Here is a 17,674-nt window from a genome sequence, read left to right as displayed (position 1 = left end):
AGGAGGAGACAAGTGCGGCGTGACAGCGGCCGGAGCCGGTCACAGACCACCCGATCACCTCTCCTACCCCCCGCACCCGTCCCCGGATCCCGAATGTCATAGCCGGAGCCCCTCATGTGTCAGAGGCGCCACCCCCTCCCCCCAACTACATAAAATGTCACTGAGATTTCTGTACCCCTCCCCCCATCAAATGTTACAGATGTACCCCTCCCCCCATCAAATGTCACAGATGTACCCCTCCCCCCCACCCATCAAATGTGACAGATGTACCCCTCCCCCCACCCATCAAATGTCAGATGTACCCCTCCCCCTCAAATGTCACAGATGTACCCCTCCCCCCACCCATCAAATGTGACAGATGTACCCCTCCCCCCCCCTACCATCAAATGTCACAGATGTACCCCTCCCCCCCCCCCCAACCATCAAATGTCACAGATGTACCCCTCCCCCCATCAAATGTCACAGATGTACCCCTCCCCCCATCAAATGTCACAGATGTACCCCTCCCCCCCTCCCCCCACCCATCAAATGTGACATATGTACCCCTCCCCCCCACCCATCAAATGTCACAGATGTACCCCTCCCCCCCACCCATCAAATGTCACAGATGTACCCCTCCCCCCCACCCATCAAATGTCACAGATGTACCCCTCCCCCCCAACCATCAAATGTCACAGATGTACCCCTCCCCCCAACCATCAAATGTCACAGATGTACCCCTCCCCCAAATGTCACAGATGTACCCCTCCCCCAAATGTCACAGATGTACCCCCCATCCCCTCCAGATGTCACTGGTCATTGAGATTAAAATAAAATGTCACAGATGTACCCCCCCCCCCCCCATCAAATGTCACTGAGACTTCTGTCCTCCCCCAAAGCTGAACCACAAGGGTCAGCCTTCAAATTCCACCCCCCCCATGAGGGCCCACAAGGATCACACCCCACAATCCCCCCCCACAATGCTGAACCACAAGGGTCAATCTCTCTCCTCCCCCCCAACCTACAGCCTCCTGATGCGGTGGGTTTTAGTACATTGCAGCACAGTTGTATCTGGGTATAAAAGGCAAGTTATGACCCGCCTTCTGTAAAACCAGGCAGATGCCCACACAGGATAAAATCATAAAGTTGTCAAAGGTCCCTTCACACCATTGGGTGCATGGAGAGGGGTTTTTAGGGTGTCTGCATCATGTACATCTAATAGTGTGAAAGGGCCCCTTCAATTATTTCATCTATTCTTCCTGCCCCTCCTAATCCACCCCCCATCTACGTTACTACAACCTCACCACACACACACACACTTTTCTTACAAATCTCTCAGCTGGCATAGTATGGAAAGTCATCCTAGACTTCTACAGGCCATCCCCCAACGCTGCGGTCAGGTTTCATAGAAGCCTATAAGACACATGCAGCCAATCTCAGCTCTCCAGCATCTGGGCTGCTCTGTGCCAAAACTACCACACAGAGCAGGTCTTTTTTTTTTTTTTTTTTTTTTTTTTTAAACAAAACACCCCATTATTATTTTTTACCTTTATTTTACAAAAATGTAACATAAAAGCCATCATTGCCATGCTTTACAATACCAGGAATCAAAACAGCTGTATATGCAGCTCTCATCTCCTTAGAGCATTTGATTTAATGGATTACATTATTAGCCTCAGTACTGTTAGCAATGACAGCGTTTTTAAAACCGTTAACTTTTGTAAAATGAAAAAAGGGAGGTGGTTGTAAAAGAAAACCGGCACCAACACTGCGAACCGAGCGATCAAACTAGGGCTGGGAGAAAAAAAAAAGAAAGGATTTAAATCTTGAATCGAGTTGAGAGGTCAAACAGATTCAAAATTTAAGCAAAATCGTTTTTTTTCACCGCGCCGGTCCTGAGGAGCTGCGGGCAGGAGTTTAGGCAATGCCGCGGCCTCAGCCTAGTCCACGAGGCCGGACGCAGCGGACTAGGCCGAAGCCTCACCTAAAAACTCCTGCCCGCAGCTCCTCAGGACCAGGCGCGGTGTTCAAACCCCGACCATATGATCCCAGATCTTTCCCTGAGCCTGGACCGGCTCTGTGATATCAGCCGACAACGGGCTTCAGTCCGCTGTCAACTGAAATGGGTCACAGGAGTCCAGAAAGAACTGTACGCCTGCGATCCATAGGAGGAGAAGTACAGCCAAACAAGCTTTGGCTGCAGTTCATGTTTTTTTTATACATTTTTGCTGGTCACTGTTTGGAGGCACATCTAAAGTCCCAGCTGCATTATTGTTGATAGTATGTGTTGTAAGTGCCTTACTTACGCCTTTTACGATCTTATACACTATATAACAACTCATTCCCATGCATAACTGAGTTCAAACTATCAGATTTAGATACACTAACAAATGTAAGCTTTATCAATAGTTACAGCAGTTCCCCTCTCCCCCCGCCTCCATTTGGTTTACAGGTTTTGCATGAAGAAAAGCTGATCATTTTATTCCCCCCTGCCAGTGTTAAGTGGTTTGGTCTTATTCACATAAACTGATACATTCTGCTGGAGAGTTTGTGCTGTGAAAAACCCAACACACTTGCTGGCTGAGTCACCAGATGAAAATAGAAGAAAAAAAAAAAAATAATAATTCAGCCATCACATATAAGAACTGTTAAGCTGCAATATGATAAAATGTTTGCTTTTGGGTTCAATACCGCTTTAAAAATTACAACATACTGATAAAAAGAACATCAGAAACTGTAAGGTTTGAAGCCAAGTCCATGTACAATGGCAAAAGCTTCACCCCCCTCCCCCACCTTTTTGTGCTCCTAACATCAAGTTCAAGTCTAACCAGTCTTTAAATGGCACAGATCACTTCCTGAGCCTTGTGTTTAAAAGTTAACTGACTACTAGAACCTAGTTCTCTTTTCATGTCTCATTTTCTTTTCAAATCTTCTGGAGCTTCCAACAGACAATCATACGAGATCTATTATCCTGTAAAAACACGGCAGCGATATAATTGCTCATCTCTCTCTTCAAATGCAGGAAGGGCCTGTTGGATCATGCAGGACAAAGTAGGTGCACAACAGAAAACACGTGTTTTGTAAACTTGGCAGTTTAGCCAACTTTTTTACTCCAGCAAAAAGCTTTCAGATTTGTAAACTGTTTACGCAGAATAAGATACAGCAAAGAGAACAAAGTACGCTCCTTACAGAAAAATCACAGGGTGACAGTTATTACCCAAGGCAATGCTATAACCTGGGAAAACACAAGGTGTGGAGGACGACAACAGCAGTAACAAGTGTGTTACCCGACAGGTTTAAAGAGCAAACATGTACACAACGAACGAACACTCCAATACGGAAATGTAGAGCCATCACACAGCAGGTACGTTTCAGAGCCTCATGACAGGATCAGGTTACTTGGCCTGCATGATGATTAATGTGCCAACAGACCCAGAAACTTCCAGTGAAAGTGGATCACCCTGCCGTCAGTTCATTCAGTGGTGGGGAGACGAGCACACATCAGAGCAACAACACAACCTTCTTACATTCCAGATAAAAAAAATAAAAAACTTGCATTCCAAAGGAATACAAACTTTAGTCCTTCCTTTAATTTTTAACAGCCAAATGTTTATCATTCCTCAGTTTCAAAACTGAAAAGTACAAACCTTTTTCTTTTCAAGGTTCCGCAACTTCTTATCAAGGACCCCTAGGATCTGTTTCATGGCCTCACTCTGTACATTCCCAGCACCGGTTGGTGCCTCGCCGGAGCCCGGCACAGCCTTGCTGCTTGTGGCTGAGGGCATCTAAGGAAGGATAATAAAAAAAAAAAAAAATATATCAGAATTAGTAACAGAACTTTAAAGGTTCACACTAGAGATCACAGCAGGGGTCCGCTGCATCTCCATTCACCGTTTCAGGTCCGATTTCAGCCCGAAATTTGGGCTTCATTTCGGGAACTGAAACGGACCAAAAGACGCACTCCTGTGCAATTTGCACCAGAGCCCCTGCGGAGATGTGAGAGCCGGTCACACTCTCCTGACATGCAAATTAAATGCGGGGAAACTCAGAGCACGCTCCGAGCAAACACTGCCTGCCCAGCGACACATGTGGGCATTGAGGGCCAGCTTTTTGCCACCGCACATATAGCTTACCATAGGGGAACATTTGAAACAGGCCTAGGGAGCCCCCTACTAAATTAATATAGCTCACAGTGTATTAGTGTGACGTCACCAGGAAAGATGCTCATTTGTGGCCATTGGGAAGAATCCATTCCATCCCCCTTAAAGTGTTTCTAAAGCCTTCAGGTTTTTCACCTTAAAGAGGAACTGCAGTCTGCTCACATAGGGGGTTACTTACAAAAGGCAAATCCACTTTGCACTACAAGTGTACTTGAAAGTGCAGTAGATGTGAGGGGGACATGCAAGGAAAATAAAAACAGCATTTTTGCTTGCACATGATTGGATGATAAAAATCAGCAGAGCTTCCCCTAATTTCAGAACTTCCCCTCAGATCTACAGCAACTACACTTACAAGTGCAGAGTGGATTTCCCTTTAGTAAATCAACCCTATAGTAGTTTGTAATAAAAACATTTTTCTGCCATTCTGAAGCTTCCCTCCAACCACTTTGCATACTTTATTTATACTACGATTCTGTACTTGCCAAATATGCTGCAGAAATCTCTCTCCACTGAGTCTGGCTGCAACCATTTTAAAGTGGAGTTCCACCCAAACATGGAACTTCACCCTCTTACATGCCACATTTGGATGCAATTTGGGGGGGGGGGGGGGTTGGGGTCACTATGTGGGGGCCTAGTTTTGAGAGGAACTTCCTGCTTCCGACTGCCTAGGCGACTCCTCTACCCCTAGGCAATCTTCCAGAAGATCGCCTGTCCACTCAGATCGCAGCCCACAGTTTCTATGGTGGCACAGCAGAGAGAAGCAAGGCTTCGGGCAGCCACATCGCTGGACCACAGGACAGACGAGTGTGTTTATTAACCACTTCGCATCCAGGCCAATTCTGACACTTCGCTCCTACATGTCAAAAATCATCATTTCTTTGCTATAAAATTACATAGAACCCCCAAACATTATATATTTTTTTTAGCAGAGACCCTAGAGAATACAATGGCGGTCATTGCAACTTTTTATCTTGCACGGTATTTGCGCAGCAATTTTTCAAACGCGTTTTTTTTTTTTTTTTTTAAACTGTTTCAGGCTTTAAAAAAAAACAAAACAGCAAAGTTAGCCAAATTTTTTTGCATTGTGTGAAAGATGAAGTTACGCTGAGTAAATAGATACCTAACATGTCACGCTTCAAAATTGCACACTCGTGGAATGGCGCCAAACTTTGGTACTTAAAAATCCCCATAGGCGACGCTTTAACATTTTTTACTGGTTACATGTTTTGAGTTACAGAGGAGGTCTAGGGCCAAAATTATTGTTCTTGCTCCAACGTTCGCGGTGATACCTCACATGTATGGTTTGAACACCGTTTTCATATGTGGGCGGGACTTACATATGCATTCGCTTCTGCGTGCAAGCTCACGGGGACAGGGGCGCTTTAAATTTTTTTTTTTTTGTTGTTAATTTTACTTAAAATTTTTTATTTTGACACTTTTAAAAAAAATTTTTTTTTTTGATCACTTTTATTCCTCTTACAAGGAATGTAAACATCCCTTGTACTAGGAATATGACATGATCTGTCTTCTTTACAGTGAGATATGGGGTCAATAAGACCCCACATCTCACCTCTAGGCTGGGAAGCCTAAAATCCAAAAAAGGATCACCGCTTCCCAACCAAAGTGGTGCCGTTTTTTTGAATGCAGAGGCCGGGCGTGACGTCATAACATCGCACCCGGCCTCCGAACGATCATAGAGACTCCGGCGACCATCTGGTCCGCCGGAAATCTCTATGATCTACATCCGGCGCCGGCGGATCCGCTCTCAGACTCACCGATCGCTGAGGTGAGTCGGTAGCAGCACCGGAGGGCGGCGGGAGGGGGGGGGGGTCCCCTCTCACCGCCCATAAGAACGATCAAGCGGCGGAACAGCCACTATGATCGTTCTTATGGTGTACGGAATCGCCGGCTGAAAATGCCGGTATCTGAATGATGTCTGTAGCCTCAGGCATCATTCAGATATAACCCCCCGAAAGTTGAGGCCGTCATATGACGGCCTCTGGATGACAAGAGGTTAAAAGTCAGTAGCTGCTGACTTAAACCGAAAAAAGCCTGGCACTCTGCTTTAACTGTGGGCAGCTGAAGCTGCTGCCTGTTCACTTCCTGGGTTTACATACACACACCTCTTACCAGACAAGAAACAGGAAGTGGGCTGCATAAAAGGTATTTACTGGAAGAAAAACAGTGTTTTACCAGCCAAAGTTAAAAACAAGGGCAGAAGATTTAATAGATGGAGGAAAAAAAAAAAAATCACTGAAGGTCTGCCTTAATGCATTAAGGTGAAAAACCTTCTGTGCTGCAGTCCCCTCCTTCCCGCCCCCTTTTCTTACCTGAGCCCAGCTGTCTCTCCCCATTGGACAGATTGATAGCAGCATGAGCCATTTGTAATCAAATCTTGTGACACAGGGGCAGAACCAAGTCCCGCTGTGTAAATAGATGCAACCGGGGGGGGGGGGGGGGGGGATCTAGGAAGTGAGCCTGCACAAGTGCCCCTATGGAAAGCAGCCGATTGCACAGAGCAGGCAAGTAGACTTTTTTTATCAAAGGCTTTACAACCACTTTAAGCGAAGTTCACACTAACCCATTCTCTAAAAAGTGATCTGTGTGGATCACAATTAAGAGTGGCAGCTGGCAGGTACTTCAGCTGGCAGTCCCCCCAAATAGAAATTCACAATGGGACTAATGTGCCACTTATTGATGTGAATGGCTGAGAGACAGGCACTACTGCATATTAACTCAACATGACACACCGTCAATCACAGCTGCAATATTATACCCCCTCCCCCCATAAAACCAGAATCCAACCACATTTTCTTGTTTTTTTTATTAACTGTCCCAAGCAAAAGAGATCCTACAGATAGACAAGTATCCATTAACAATGGTCTCCAGCTTAGTGGCAGTCTGGCAGAAGCTGCTCATGGAACCTCTAGCAACTTCTGGAGGAATCACGAAGGTTCCACAGAACCCCGGTTGAGAAAGGCTGCTCTCGGGTATATTTATTTATTTTTTTTATTTCAGGTACTTATATAGCGCCGTCAGTTTACGCAGCGCTTTTACATATACATTGTACATTCACATCAGTCCCTACACCCTCAAGGAGCTTACAACCTAAGGTCCCTAACTCACATTCATACATACTAGGGACAATTTTTTAGACAGGATCCAATTAACCTACCAGCATGTCTTTGGAGTGTGGGAGGAAACCGTAGTACCCGGAGGAAACCCACTCAGACACAGGGAGAACATGCAAACTCCAGGCAGGTAGTGTCGTGGTCGGGATTCGAACCAGTGACCCTTCTTACTGCTAGGCGAGAGTGCTACCCACTACACCCCCGTGCCGCCCTAATTGGGTGGCACCAAACCCAAAAGGAACTTAGGGCTGCAAAAATAGTTGGAGAGTCACTGGCAGCCCGGAGAGAATGTGTCATCACTTACATCTTGAGCATTGCAAGAAGAGTAGCCAGATGGGAGGATGTGCAGGACAAAAATCACATCTGGATGGTAATAAACTCTGGGAACTAGATGAATGAGGGAGTGCATGGCAGACCTTGGCATGATGGGGCACAGAATATTGCACGTGAATGCTGCTCAATGCAGATGGTGCAATGCAAATACACAGTGGGTGCTGCATTAGGAACCCCCGGCAATAAGAAATCCTATTGCTTGTTGTACAAGATCCAGCCTGCAAATAGACTAGGAATATGGGCATCTGACATGAGTGCCAGGACTCACCATAGTCCTCACCCTACCCTACGAGGACAGCAGTGCTTGCCCTGTACCTGGACCTTCCTCCCTATAGGAGAGCATCAATTCCCTTCAATAAGATTTTTTTAACCAATTGAAGAAACCTGCACGTTGACATGTTACTGCAGAAGAAGAATAAAGTCAGATCATCAATAGCTAGTAGTAGCTGGTCACCACCTGTAATGACGTTTTGCAATTCATCCAAAAAGCTTCTTTACTTCTAAACTTGGTAGTGAAGAAGCTATTTGAATGAGTGGATTTTTTTCCACAATCATACTTACCAGGGTGTATGGACCACAGTCACCGCTCTCCGAACCCCCCCCCCCCTCCACTCGCTGGAGCGCCTCGCTTAGAGGCTGACCCGGTTGCTGGTCCAGGGTTGTGTGGATCCCAACATATATACAACAATATTGTCAATCTTTCCCCAGCCTGGGCTGGCATTGTGATGTCAGCCAACAGTGGGCTTCAGTCCACTGCTTGCTGAACATAGGTCACAGGAGTGAAAAAACGAACTGCACTCCTGTGATCCATAGGAATAGTACAGCCAACGATCTTTGTACTTATCCCTTATAATGTCTGCCAATTCGAAAGGAAAGCAGCAGAAATTCAATTGTACTTCTTTACCCTCATCTTGGATTAGGAGAAGGTAGAAGACGTCGTACTCCCCACCCTCCCCATGTCTTAGATAGATTATCCTTTACTTCCTGTCCTAAAGACACAACAGGAAGTAAGGATATATTCGCCATACAAGTGAAGTCCCCGCTGACAGATGCCTTCATGTCCCCATGAAGCTCTCCCTCCTATTGCTGTTCTATTGATCCTGCGCAGCTCCAAAACGTTGCACTCTGTCTTATGTGATCACTCAAATAAATCTTTCAGGCGATAATAGATCCGTGATGTGCTGGTGGATATACGCATTGTTCTGACATGCAAGCCTTCAAGGTAAAAGGGTAGAGAATGCCAAAATGACCCTACAAGCACTGGCTGCATGCTGGGATGTCAGAAAGGGGTTGGGGGGAACCTGCAGAGCCTTCTCACACAGGTGTAGTGCTCTGACACATAACCCCCTTGAAGTTATAAGACCGAAGACCCTACCCTGCCCCCTTCCACCATACCCTACCAGACAGGACTAGCAGAGCTGATAAATTTGATGGACACACTGTGCATCGGATACAACGTATAGGACACGTATGTATGATGTACTGTATATAGGAAGGAAACAGCGTCTATGGAAGGATGCAAAGTATACAGGAAGACACGATGTCCTATGTCTAGGGTACCATGTATATAGAAAGGATACACTGTATGCACTGGGTCTATAGGAGGAAGACACTGTTTATAGGGGGTGGTACAATGTTCTGTGTATAGGAGGACACGGTCTAGGAAACTACAATGTACTGTATACAGGCGCACGCTAGGTCTATAGATGATACAATGTACTGTATAAGGGAGGATACTGTCTATAGGATGCAATGTATACAGGGAGGGTACAGTGTAATTTATATAGGACAGTAGGTCTATGGAAGAATACAATGTACTGTATATATAACGTAATGTCTATAGGATAAAATTGTACTGTATATAGGAAGGAAACAATGTCTATGGAAGGATGCAAAGTATACAGGAAAGTTACAATGTATATAGGAGGACACAATGTCCTGTGTCTAGGGTACCATGTATATAGAAAGGATACACTGTATGCACTGGGTCTATAAGAGGAAGACACTGTCTATAGGGGGTGGTACAATGTTCTGTGTATTGGAGGACACTGTCTATAGGAGACTACAATGTAAATAGGGGGGGGGGTTCAATGTACTGTATACAGGAGCACGCTAGGTCTATAGATGATACAATGTATATAGGGAAGATACAATGTACTGTATAAAGGAGGACACTGTCTATAGGATGCAATGTATACACGGAGGGTACAGTGTAATGTATATAGGACAGTAGGTCTATGAAAGAATACAATGTACTGTATATAGGACATAATGTCTATAGAAGGATGCAATGTCATGTATATAGGATGTAATGTCTATAGAAGGAATGTATATGGAAGGATACAATGTACTGTATATAGAAGGATACAATGTAATGTATATAGAAGGATACAATGTAATGTATATAGGATACAATGTAATGTATATACGATGGAATGTATATAGAAGGATACAATGTACTGTATATAGAATACAATGTAATGTCTATAGGATGTAATGACTATAGAAGGATATAATGTACTGTATATAGGACGTAATGTCTACAGAAGGATGCAATGTAAATAGAATATAATGTAATGTCCATAGGATGTAATGTCTATAGAAGGATACAGTGTACTGTATATAGGATGTAATGTATATAGAATACAATGTACAATGTACTGTATATAGAAGGATACAATGTCTATAGAAGGATACAATGTACTGTATATAGAAGGATACAATGTACTGTATATAGGATACAATGTCTATAGAAGGATACAGTGTACTGTATACAGGATGTAATGTATATAGAATACAATGTACAATGTACTGTATATAGAAGGATACGTCTATAGAAGGATACAATGTACTGTATATAGAAGGATACAATGTCTATAGAAGGATACAATGTACTGTATATAGAAGGATACAATGTCTATAGAAGGATACAATGTAATGTCTATAGAAGGATACAATGTACTGTATATAGGATGTGATGTCTATAGAAGGATACAATGTACTGTATATAGGATGTAATGTCTATAGAAGGATACCATGTACTGTATATAGGATGTAATGACTATAGAAGGATACAATGTACTGTATATAGGATGTGATGACTATAGAAGGATATAATGGACATCCTAGGACTAGCAGAGCTGATAAATTTGATGGACACACTGTGCATCGGATACAACGTATAGGACACGTATGTATGATGTACTGTATATAGGAAGGAAACAGCGTCTATGGAAGGATGCAAAGTATACAGGAAGACACGATGTCCTATGTCTAGGGTACCATGTATATAGAAAGGATACACTGTATGCACTGGGTCTATAGGAGGAAGACACTGTTTATAGGGGGTGGTACAATGTTCTGTGTATAGGAGGACACGGTCTAGGAAACTACAATGTACTGTATACAGGCGCACGCTAGGTCTATAGATGATACAATGTACTGTATAAGGGAGGATACTGTCTATAGGATGCAATGTATACAGGGAGGGTACAGTGTAATTTATATAGGACAGTAGGTCTATGGAAGAATACAATGTACTGTATATATAACGTAATGTCTATAGGATAAAATTGTACTGTATATAGGAAGGAAACAATGTCTATGGAAGGATGCAAAGTATACAGGAAAGTTACAATGTATATAGGAGGACACAATGTCCTGTGTCTAGGGTACCATGTATATAGAAAGGATACACTGTATGCACTGGGTCTATAAGAGGAAGACACTGTCTATAGGGGGTGGTACAATGTTCTGTGTATTGGAGGACACTGTCTATAGGAGACTACAATGTAAATAGGGGGGGGGGTTCAATGTACTGTATACAGGAGCACGCTAGGTCTATAGATGATACAATGTATATAGGGAAGATACAATGTACTGTATAAAGGAGGACACTGTCTATAGGATGCAATGTATACACGGAGGGTACAGTGTAATGTATATAGGACAGTAGGTCTATGAAAGAATACAATGTACTGTATATAGGACATAATGTCTATAGAAGGATGCAATGTCATGTATATAGGATGTAATGTCTATAGAAGGAATGTATATGGAAGGATACAATGTACTGTATATAGAAGGATACAATGTAATGTATATAGAAGGATACAATGTAATGTATATAGGATACAATGTAATGTATATACGATGGAATGTATATAGAAGGATACAATGTACTGTATATAGAATACAATGTAATGTCTATAGGATGTAATGACTATAGAAGGATATAATGTACTGTATATAGGACGTAATGTCTACAGAAGGATGCAATGTAAATAGAATATAATGTAATGTCCATAGGATGTAATGTCTATAGAAGGATACAGTGTACTGTATATAGGATGTAATGTATATAGAATACAATGTACAATGTACTGTATATAGAAGGATACAATGTCTATAGAAGGATACAATGTACTGTATATAGAAGGATACAATGTACTGTATATAGGATACAATGTCTATAGAAGGATACAGTGTACTGTATACAGGATGTAATGTATATAGAATACAATGTACAATGTACTGTATATAGAAGGATACGTCTATAGAAGGATACAATGTACTGTATATAGAAGGATACAATGTCTATAGAAGGATACAATGTACTGTATATAGAAGGATACAATGTCTATAGAAGGATACAATGTAATGTCTATAGAAGGATACAATGTACTGTATATAGGATGTGATGTCTATAGAAGGATACAATGTACTGTATATAGGATGTAATGTCTATAGAAGGATACCATGTACTGTATATAGGATGTAATGACTATAGAAGGATACAATGTACTGTATATAGGATGTGATGACTATAGAAGGATATAATGGACATCCTATGAGGGTTAACCCTTTGTCCCCCGGTGATAATCGCTCCCATTTCCCCTGAACTCTCCCCCTAGGCCGCCCCCCTCCTCATAAAGATCCCGATCCACCCCGGGACCGGAAACGTGCCCGCTCCCCCCACCCGTCACGGGCCACTTCCCTCTCCCCCTCCTCCCCGCACCTTCCAGGGTCTCCGCAGTGGTCGGTCACGGGGCCTGAGCGCTGCTCGCGGTGTGAGGTTAGAGAGAGAGGAGTCGCCGCCCCGCCACTGCCGCCTCACCGAGCTAATGAGGCCGAGGCACAGGAAGCGGAGGGATTTACACGGCCGGGGGCCTGAGCGGGGCGGCCCCGGCGGCTGCCTGCCCAGACTACAATGGAGGGGGGCACATGGCGGGTGGGCCCTGCCCTCGGTTGGGGGTGTTTGGTGTTTCTCGGGGCGCCTACCTTTCCTTGCTGGGTTTCGGGATGAGAGGGGAAGGGAGAGGGCTCTTCAGGCTTTGGGAGGGCAGCCTAAGTGAACAATGCAGGGCTATGAAGAAAAGGGAGGGCCTCCCATAGGGGGGCGGGGTCAGCAGTCAGACTGGGAGGTTGTCCTGGATAATGCCTGTTCCTGTGCTGTGCTGAGTTCCTGGAAAGGAGGAAGTGTGATGTAATGAGAGTGTAAACATCGCACACATGAGGACTGACTGAAAGTTAAATGCAAAAAACCTTAAAAAGTGTAAAAATAGCTAAAACTTTCTTTTTCATTGTGGATAGATTAGGGGAGGCTTATAACCTTTCTTTGTCATGTGTCCCATTTGGGGAGATTTCCCTTCACTTCCTGTGCCATAGCCAACACAGGAAGTGAGAAAATCTGTCCAAAGTAAGGGAATCCCTGGTTGTCAACAGAGCTACTGTCCTCATTGGAAGATTTCCCCTCTTCCTGTTCTGGGGACAACCCAAAATTTGGCATCCTAAATTTTCACTTGTAGCGTTACCGGGTGCCAAGGTATCAGATTATTACTTTAATCTCTTCATCCCAAAGCAACTGCTAATTATTTTCTTTCGGGCTTACCATTATCGTCTTCCCAGTGTCCATCCTGGAGGTACTTATCACTCGTTCAATTGAAACACTGGCTCCAACACTTAGCTTTTTTTTTCTTTCCAAGTTTTATTTAGTAACATCATACGCAATAGAAAGACAGAGGGTGAAAAAGGGATTCAGGTACCTTGGACGCTGCGGTCGGAGATAATTTCTACATCCAGCGAATAACACTTCCACAGCTGGATTCAGCAATCACCGGATAGGCCTCTCTCACTGACCTAGCAGCCGATGCAATGCTCGAACACGGTCTCTGCCACAGACTTTACGATTCTGGGTGAACAAATTGTGGATGATCTGAACGGTCTCTGCCACAGACCGTACAGTCTTGAAAGAACTGACTGTGGTACTAATCCAAGACGTGTCTCCGACTGAGTTCTCAGGTTCTTCTCAAGATACCAGCCTTATGCTCGGTCCTCTCCCGAAGAGTCCTCCCCTGGTCACTGCAGTCCCTTGCTTCTTCCCGCAGGCCTGACAGCAAAGAGACCATCATGCCGGCCCATAGGCCATCAAGACTCTGATCCTTCCTTTAGTAGCTAGGCCTTAGTTCTGCCAAGCTCCAGGCAGAACTTTAAGGATTCATAGTCTCCCAGGCCAGGAGGGCCACGAGGAGGGGAGCGCCCCCCCCCCCCCCCCCCTCGGGGGGTCAGGAAGCGCGGACCAACCGATAGCCAAAAAATAACCCCAAAAGATGGCGTCTGTCCCTTAAACACCCCTACCCAGAAATGTCCGGCGTGTGAACCACAACCAACGAAAAGCTTCTGAGCAAAGAGTAGTCAATGTGTTTGAGCAGACTGTATTTCCCGATCCACCAATGATGACAGCACCACCCATGGTTGGATGGAAATCTGCACAGTCCAGCCAATCTGACACAGAAACCATTACATTTAAGCAATAATAAGTTGAGCCTAAACTGTAGCTTCAACTAATTTAAATAAAAAAAAAAAAAAATAGCGTCTGCTCATTAGGAGCAGGGGGCTACACACTGATAACAGTAAACCGGACAAAAAGAGGGTAAATCTCCCTACACAGACAGCAATACAAACCTGACAGGGGTTCTAATACGTCTCCAATCTGTCCAAAACTACAGAAAAAGTTTTGCCCTTAGAGCCCTTGCACACTGGGGCGGTTTGCAGGCGCTATTGCGCTAATAATAGCGCCTGCAAACCGCCCCGAAAGTGCCGCTGCTGTCATCCCAGTGTGCAAGCCCCGAGGGCTTGCACACTGGAGCGATGCGCTGGCAGGACGGTAAAAAAAGTCCTGCCAGCAGCATCTTCGGAGCGGTGAAGGAGCGGTGTGTATACCGCTCCTTTACCGCTCCTGCCCATTGAAATCAATGGGACGGCGCGGCTATACCGCCGGCAATGCGCCTCTGCAGAGGCGCTTTGCGGTGGTATTTAACCCTTTCTCGGCCGCTAGCGGGGGGTAAAACCGCCCCGCTAGCGGCCGCATACCGACGGTAAAACGCCGCTAATAATAGCGGCGTTTTACCGCCGACGCCGCCCAACGCCCCAGTGTGCAAGGGCTCTAAGTTATACTTCAACTGCTTCCCGCCCCTCTTATTGTGAGCACACGGCTCATCACAAATCACTGTAAAGAGCTTATGACGAGGCTCTTTAAGATGTGGTCAGCTGTGTCCAATTACAGCTGATCACAGTGTAAATAAGGAAAGCCAGTAAGCGGCATTCCTCAGCGGGGACATCTGCACTGAGAATCAGGGCACTGATCATCAGTGTCCTGATGATCAGTGCAGCCCCAATAGTGCCCACCAGTGATGCCTGTCAGTGCCCATCAGTGATGCCTGTCAGCGCCTCCTCATCAGTGCCGCCTATCAGTGCTGCATATTATTTCCTCCTTATCAGTGCTCCCTATCAGTTCCCATCAGTGCTGCATATTAGTGCCTCCCTTAATTTGCAGGGATTTCCCTTCACTTCCTGTCCCATACCCTCCTATCAGTACTGCATATTATTGCCTCCTTATCAGTGCCACCTATCATTGCCCATCAGTGCTGCATATTATTGCCTCTTTATCAGTGCTGCATATTATTGCCTCTTCATCAGTGCCACCTATCAGTGCTAATCAGTGCAGCGTATCAGTGCCCATCAGTGCTGCATATTAGTACTTCCCTTAATTTGCAGGGATTTCCCTTCATTTCCTGTCCCAAAGCCAAACAGGAAGTGATAGGAAATCTCTGCAAATTAAGGAAATTCCTTGGGGACCCCCAGGCCACCAGAACTAATGTCCCCATTGGAAGATTTTTCCCTCTATTACTTTTCTGGGGACAACCCAAAGTTTGAGAGTTTCTTTTACTTTCAATGATAATGGTAAACAGGACAAATAGAGAGAGTGAATCTTCCTAACAAGGGAACAGAGAGCAATAAAAACTGACAGGGGTTCTAATCCCTCCCCACTGTTTTCAAAACTGAAAAAAAAAGTTTTGCATTTAGTTATACTCTAACCAGCTCCACATCAGGCCAATTCTGGCATTTCACTCCTACATGTAAAAAAAAAAAAAATTAAATTAAGAAAACACAAAACACATTATTTACCCCAATTTTTTTGTGTAATGTGAGATGTTACACTGAGTAAATAGATACCTAACATGTCACGCTTTAAAATTGCGCACACTCGTGGAATGGCGCCAAACTTCGGTACCTAAAAATCTTCATAGGCGACGCTTTAAAAAGTTTTCAGGTAACCAATTTAGTGTTACAGAGGAGGTCTTGGGCTAGAATTATTGCTCTCACTCTAACGATCACAGCGATACCTCACATGTGTGGTTTGAACGCTGTTTACATATGCAAACATGACCTATGCATTTGCTTCTGCGTGCGAGCACGAGGGGGTGTTTATTTTATTTTTATATTTTTACACTATCCCTTTAATTTCTTTTTTATCACTTTTATTCCTATTACAAGAAATGTAAACATCCCTTGTAATAGGAATAGGGCATGATCGGTCCACTTTATGGAGAGATCTGGGGTCTATAAGTCCCGACATCTTGCCTCTATGCTGGAAAGCCTGAGATAAAAAAAAAAAAAACAGATCTTAAGCTTTCCAGCTAAAAAGTGTTTACATCTATCGGCGCCGGAAGTGACATCATGACGTCGCTTCCGGCCTCCGAGGGTCATAGAGATAGCCAGGGGACCATCTGGTCCACAGCCAGCTCTATGGTAAACCACTGCTGCCAGCGGATTCATTCTCCGGCTCCCTGATCGCACGGGCGCTATGATGGCTTTTACATGTGAGGGAATCGCCTGCTGAAAAAAAAGATATCTGAATGATGCCTGCAGATGCACCCATCATTCAGATATCTCCACTCAAAATTCAGGACAGCGTATGACATCCTTGCCTGGGAAGTGGTTAAAACGGAACTTAACCAAGCAGTAATGCCATCAATCTCTCAATGCCCCTCTCTTGCTCAGTTTTTTTTTTTTTTTTAAATGATGACGCAGAAGAGGGGTGGGGAAGGGCATTCATGTGTGGTTAAGTTCCTTAATAACGTGGAAGTTTACCCATATCAACCATATCAAAGCTTAAGGCCGGGTTCACACCTATGCGAATTAGATGCGGGTTTCCCCGCATCTAATTCGCATAGCAGGAGAATGTGACTGGCTCCCTACGGAGCCGGTTCACATATCTCCGTTGCGGCTGCGGAGCGCACTGCACAGGAACGCTGTGCATCTTTGGCTCCGTTTCAGGGCCGAATTCAGGCAAAGATTCTGCCCTGATTCGCCCCTGAAATGGAGAACAGGGACGAACAGCGTTGCTGTGTGATCCGCGGCCGTTTTAGGCGTGAACCGAGCCTAAAGGAGCTGTAAAGTCTCAGGGTTTTAGAATGCACTAAGGTGAAAAACCTTCTGTGCTGCAGCTCCCCCCAGAGCCCCCCTTATTCTTACCTGAACCAGATCGTTCTAGCAACGAGAACAAGCCCAGAAGCTCCAGCTGCTGTCTCAAATCTTCATTGGATAGATTGATAGCCATGGAAGCCATTGGCTCTCGCAGCTGTCAATCAAATCCAGTGAGACGGGAGTCGGGGGCTGGGCCTTGTCCTGCTGTCTGTGTCAATGGGCGCAGCAGCAAGACTCAGGATCGCGCCCTCACGAGTGCCCCCATGGAAAGCGGCTCTCTGTGGGGGCACTCGATGAAGGAAA

The 17,674-nt window shown here is 44.8% G+C and overlaps 1 protein-coding gene across 3 annotated transcripts in view; it reads right to left on the bottom strand.

Annotated features, from left to right (window-relative positions):
• Positions 1-13,033, bottom strand: part of CAPRIN1 (cell cycle associated protein 1) — a 45,046-nt gene extending 32,013 nt beyond the window's left edge. For 2 of the 3 annotated variants that reach the window (XM_073604204.1, XM_073604206.1), the window contains exons 1-2: positions 12,621-12,779; positions 3,627-3,764 (exon numbers count right to left, since the gene is read on the bottom strand). In XM_073604204.1, coding sequence (XP_073460305.1) covers positions 3,627-3,764 — 138 coding nt within the window. In that variant the 5' untranslated portion in view covers positions 12,621-12,779. Of the gene's footprint in view, positions 1-3,626; positions 3,765-12,620; positions 12,780-12,883 lie in introns of those variants that run through there. The other variant, XM_073604205.1, reaches the window with a different exon arrangement.
• Positions 13,034-17,674: the final 4,641 nt, after the last annotated feature.

Source organism: Aquarana catesbeiana, linkage group LG11 (assembly GCF_042186555.1).
Source record: "Aquarana catesbeiana isolate 2022-GZ linkage group LG11, ASM4218655v1, whole genome shotgun sequence".
NCBI lineage: Eukaryota > Metazoa > Chordata > Amphibia > Anura > Ranidae > Aquarana > Aquarana catesbeiana.
This window is presented reverse-complemented; position numbering and strand designations above follow the sequence as displayed.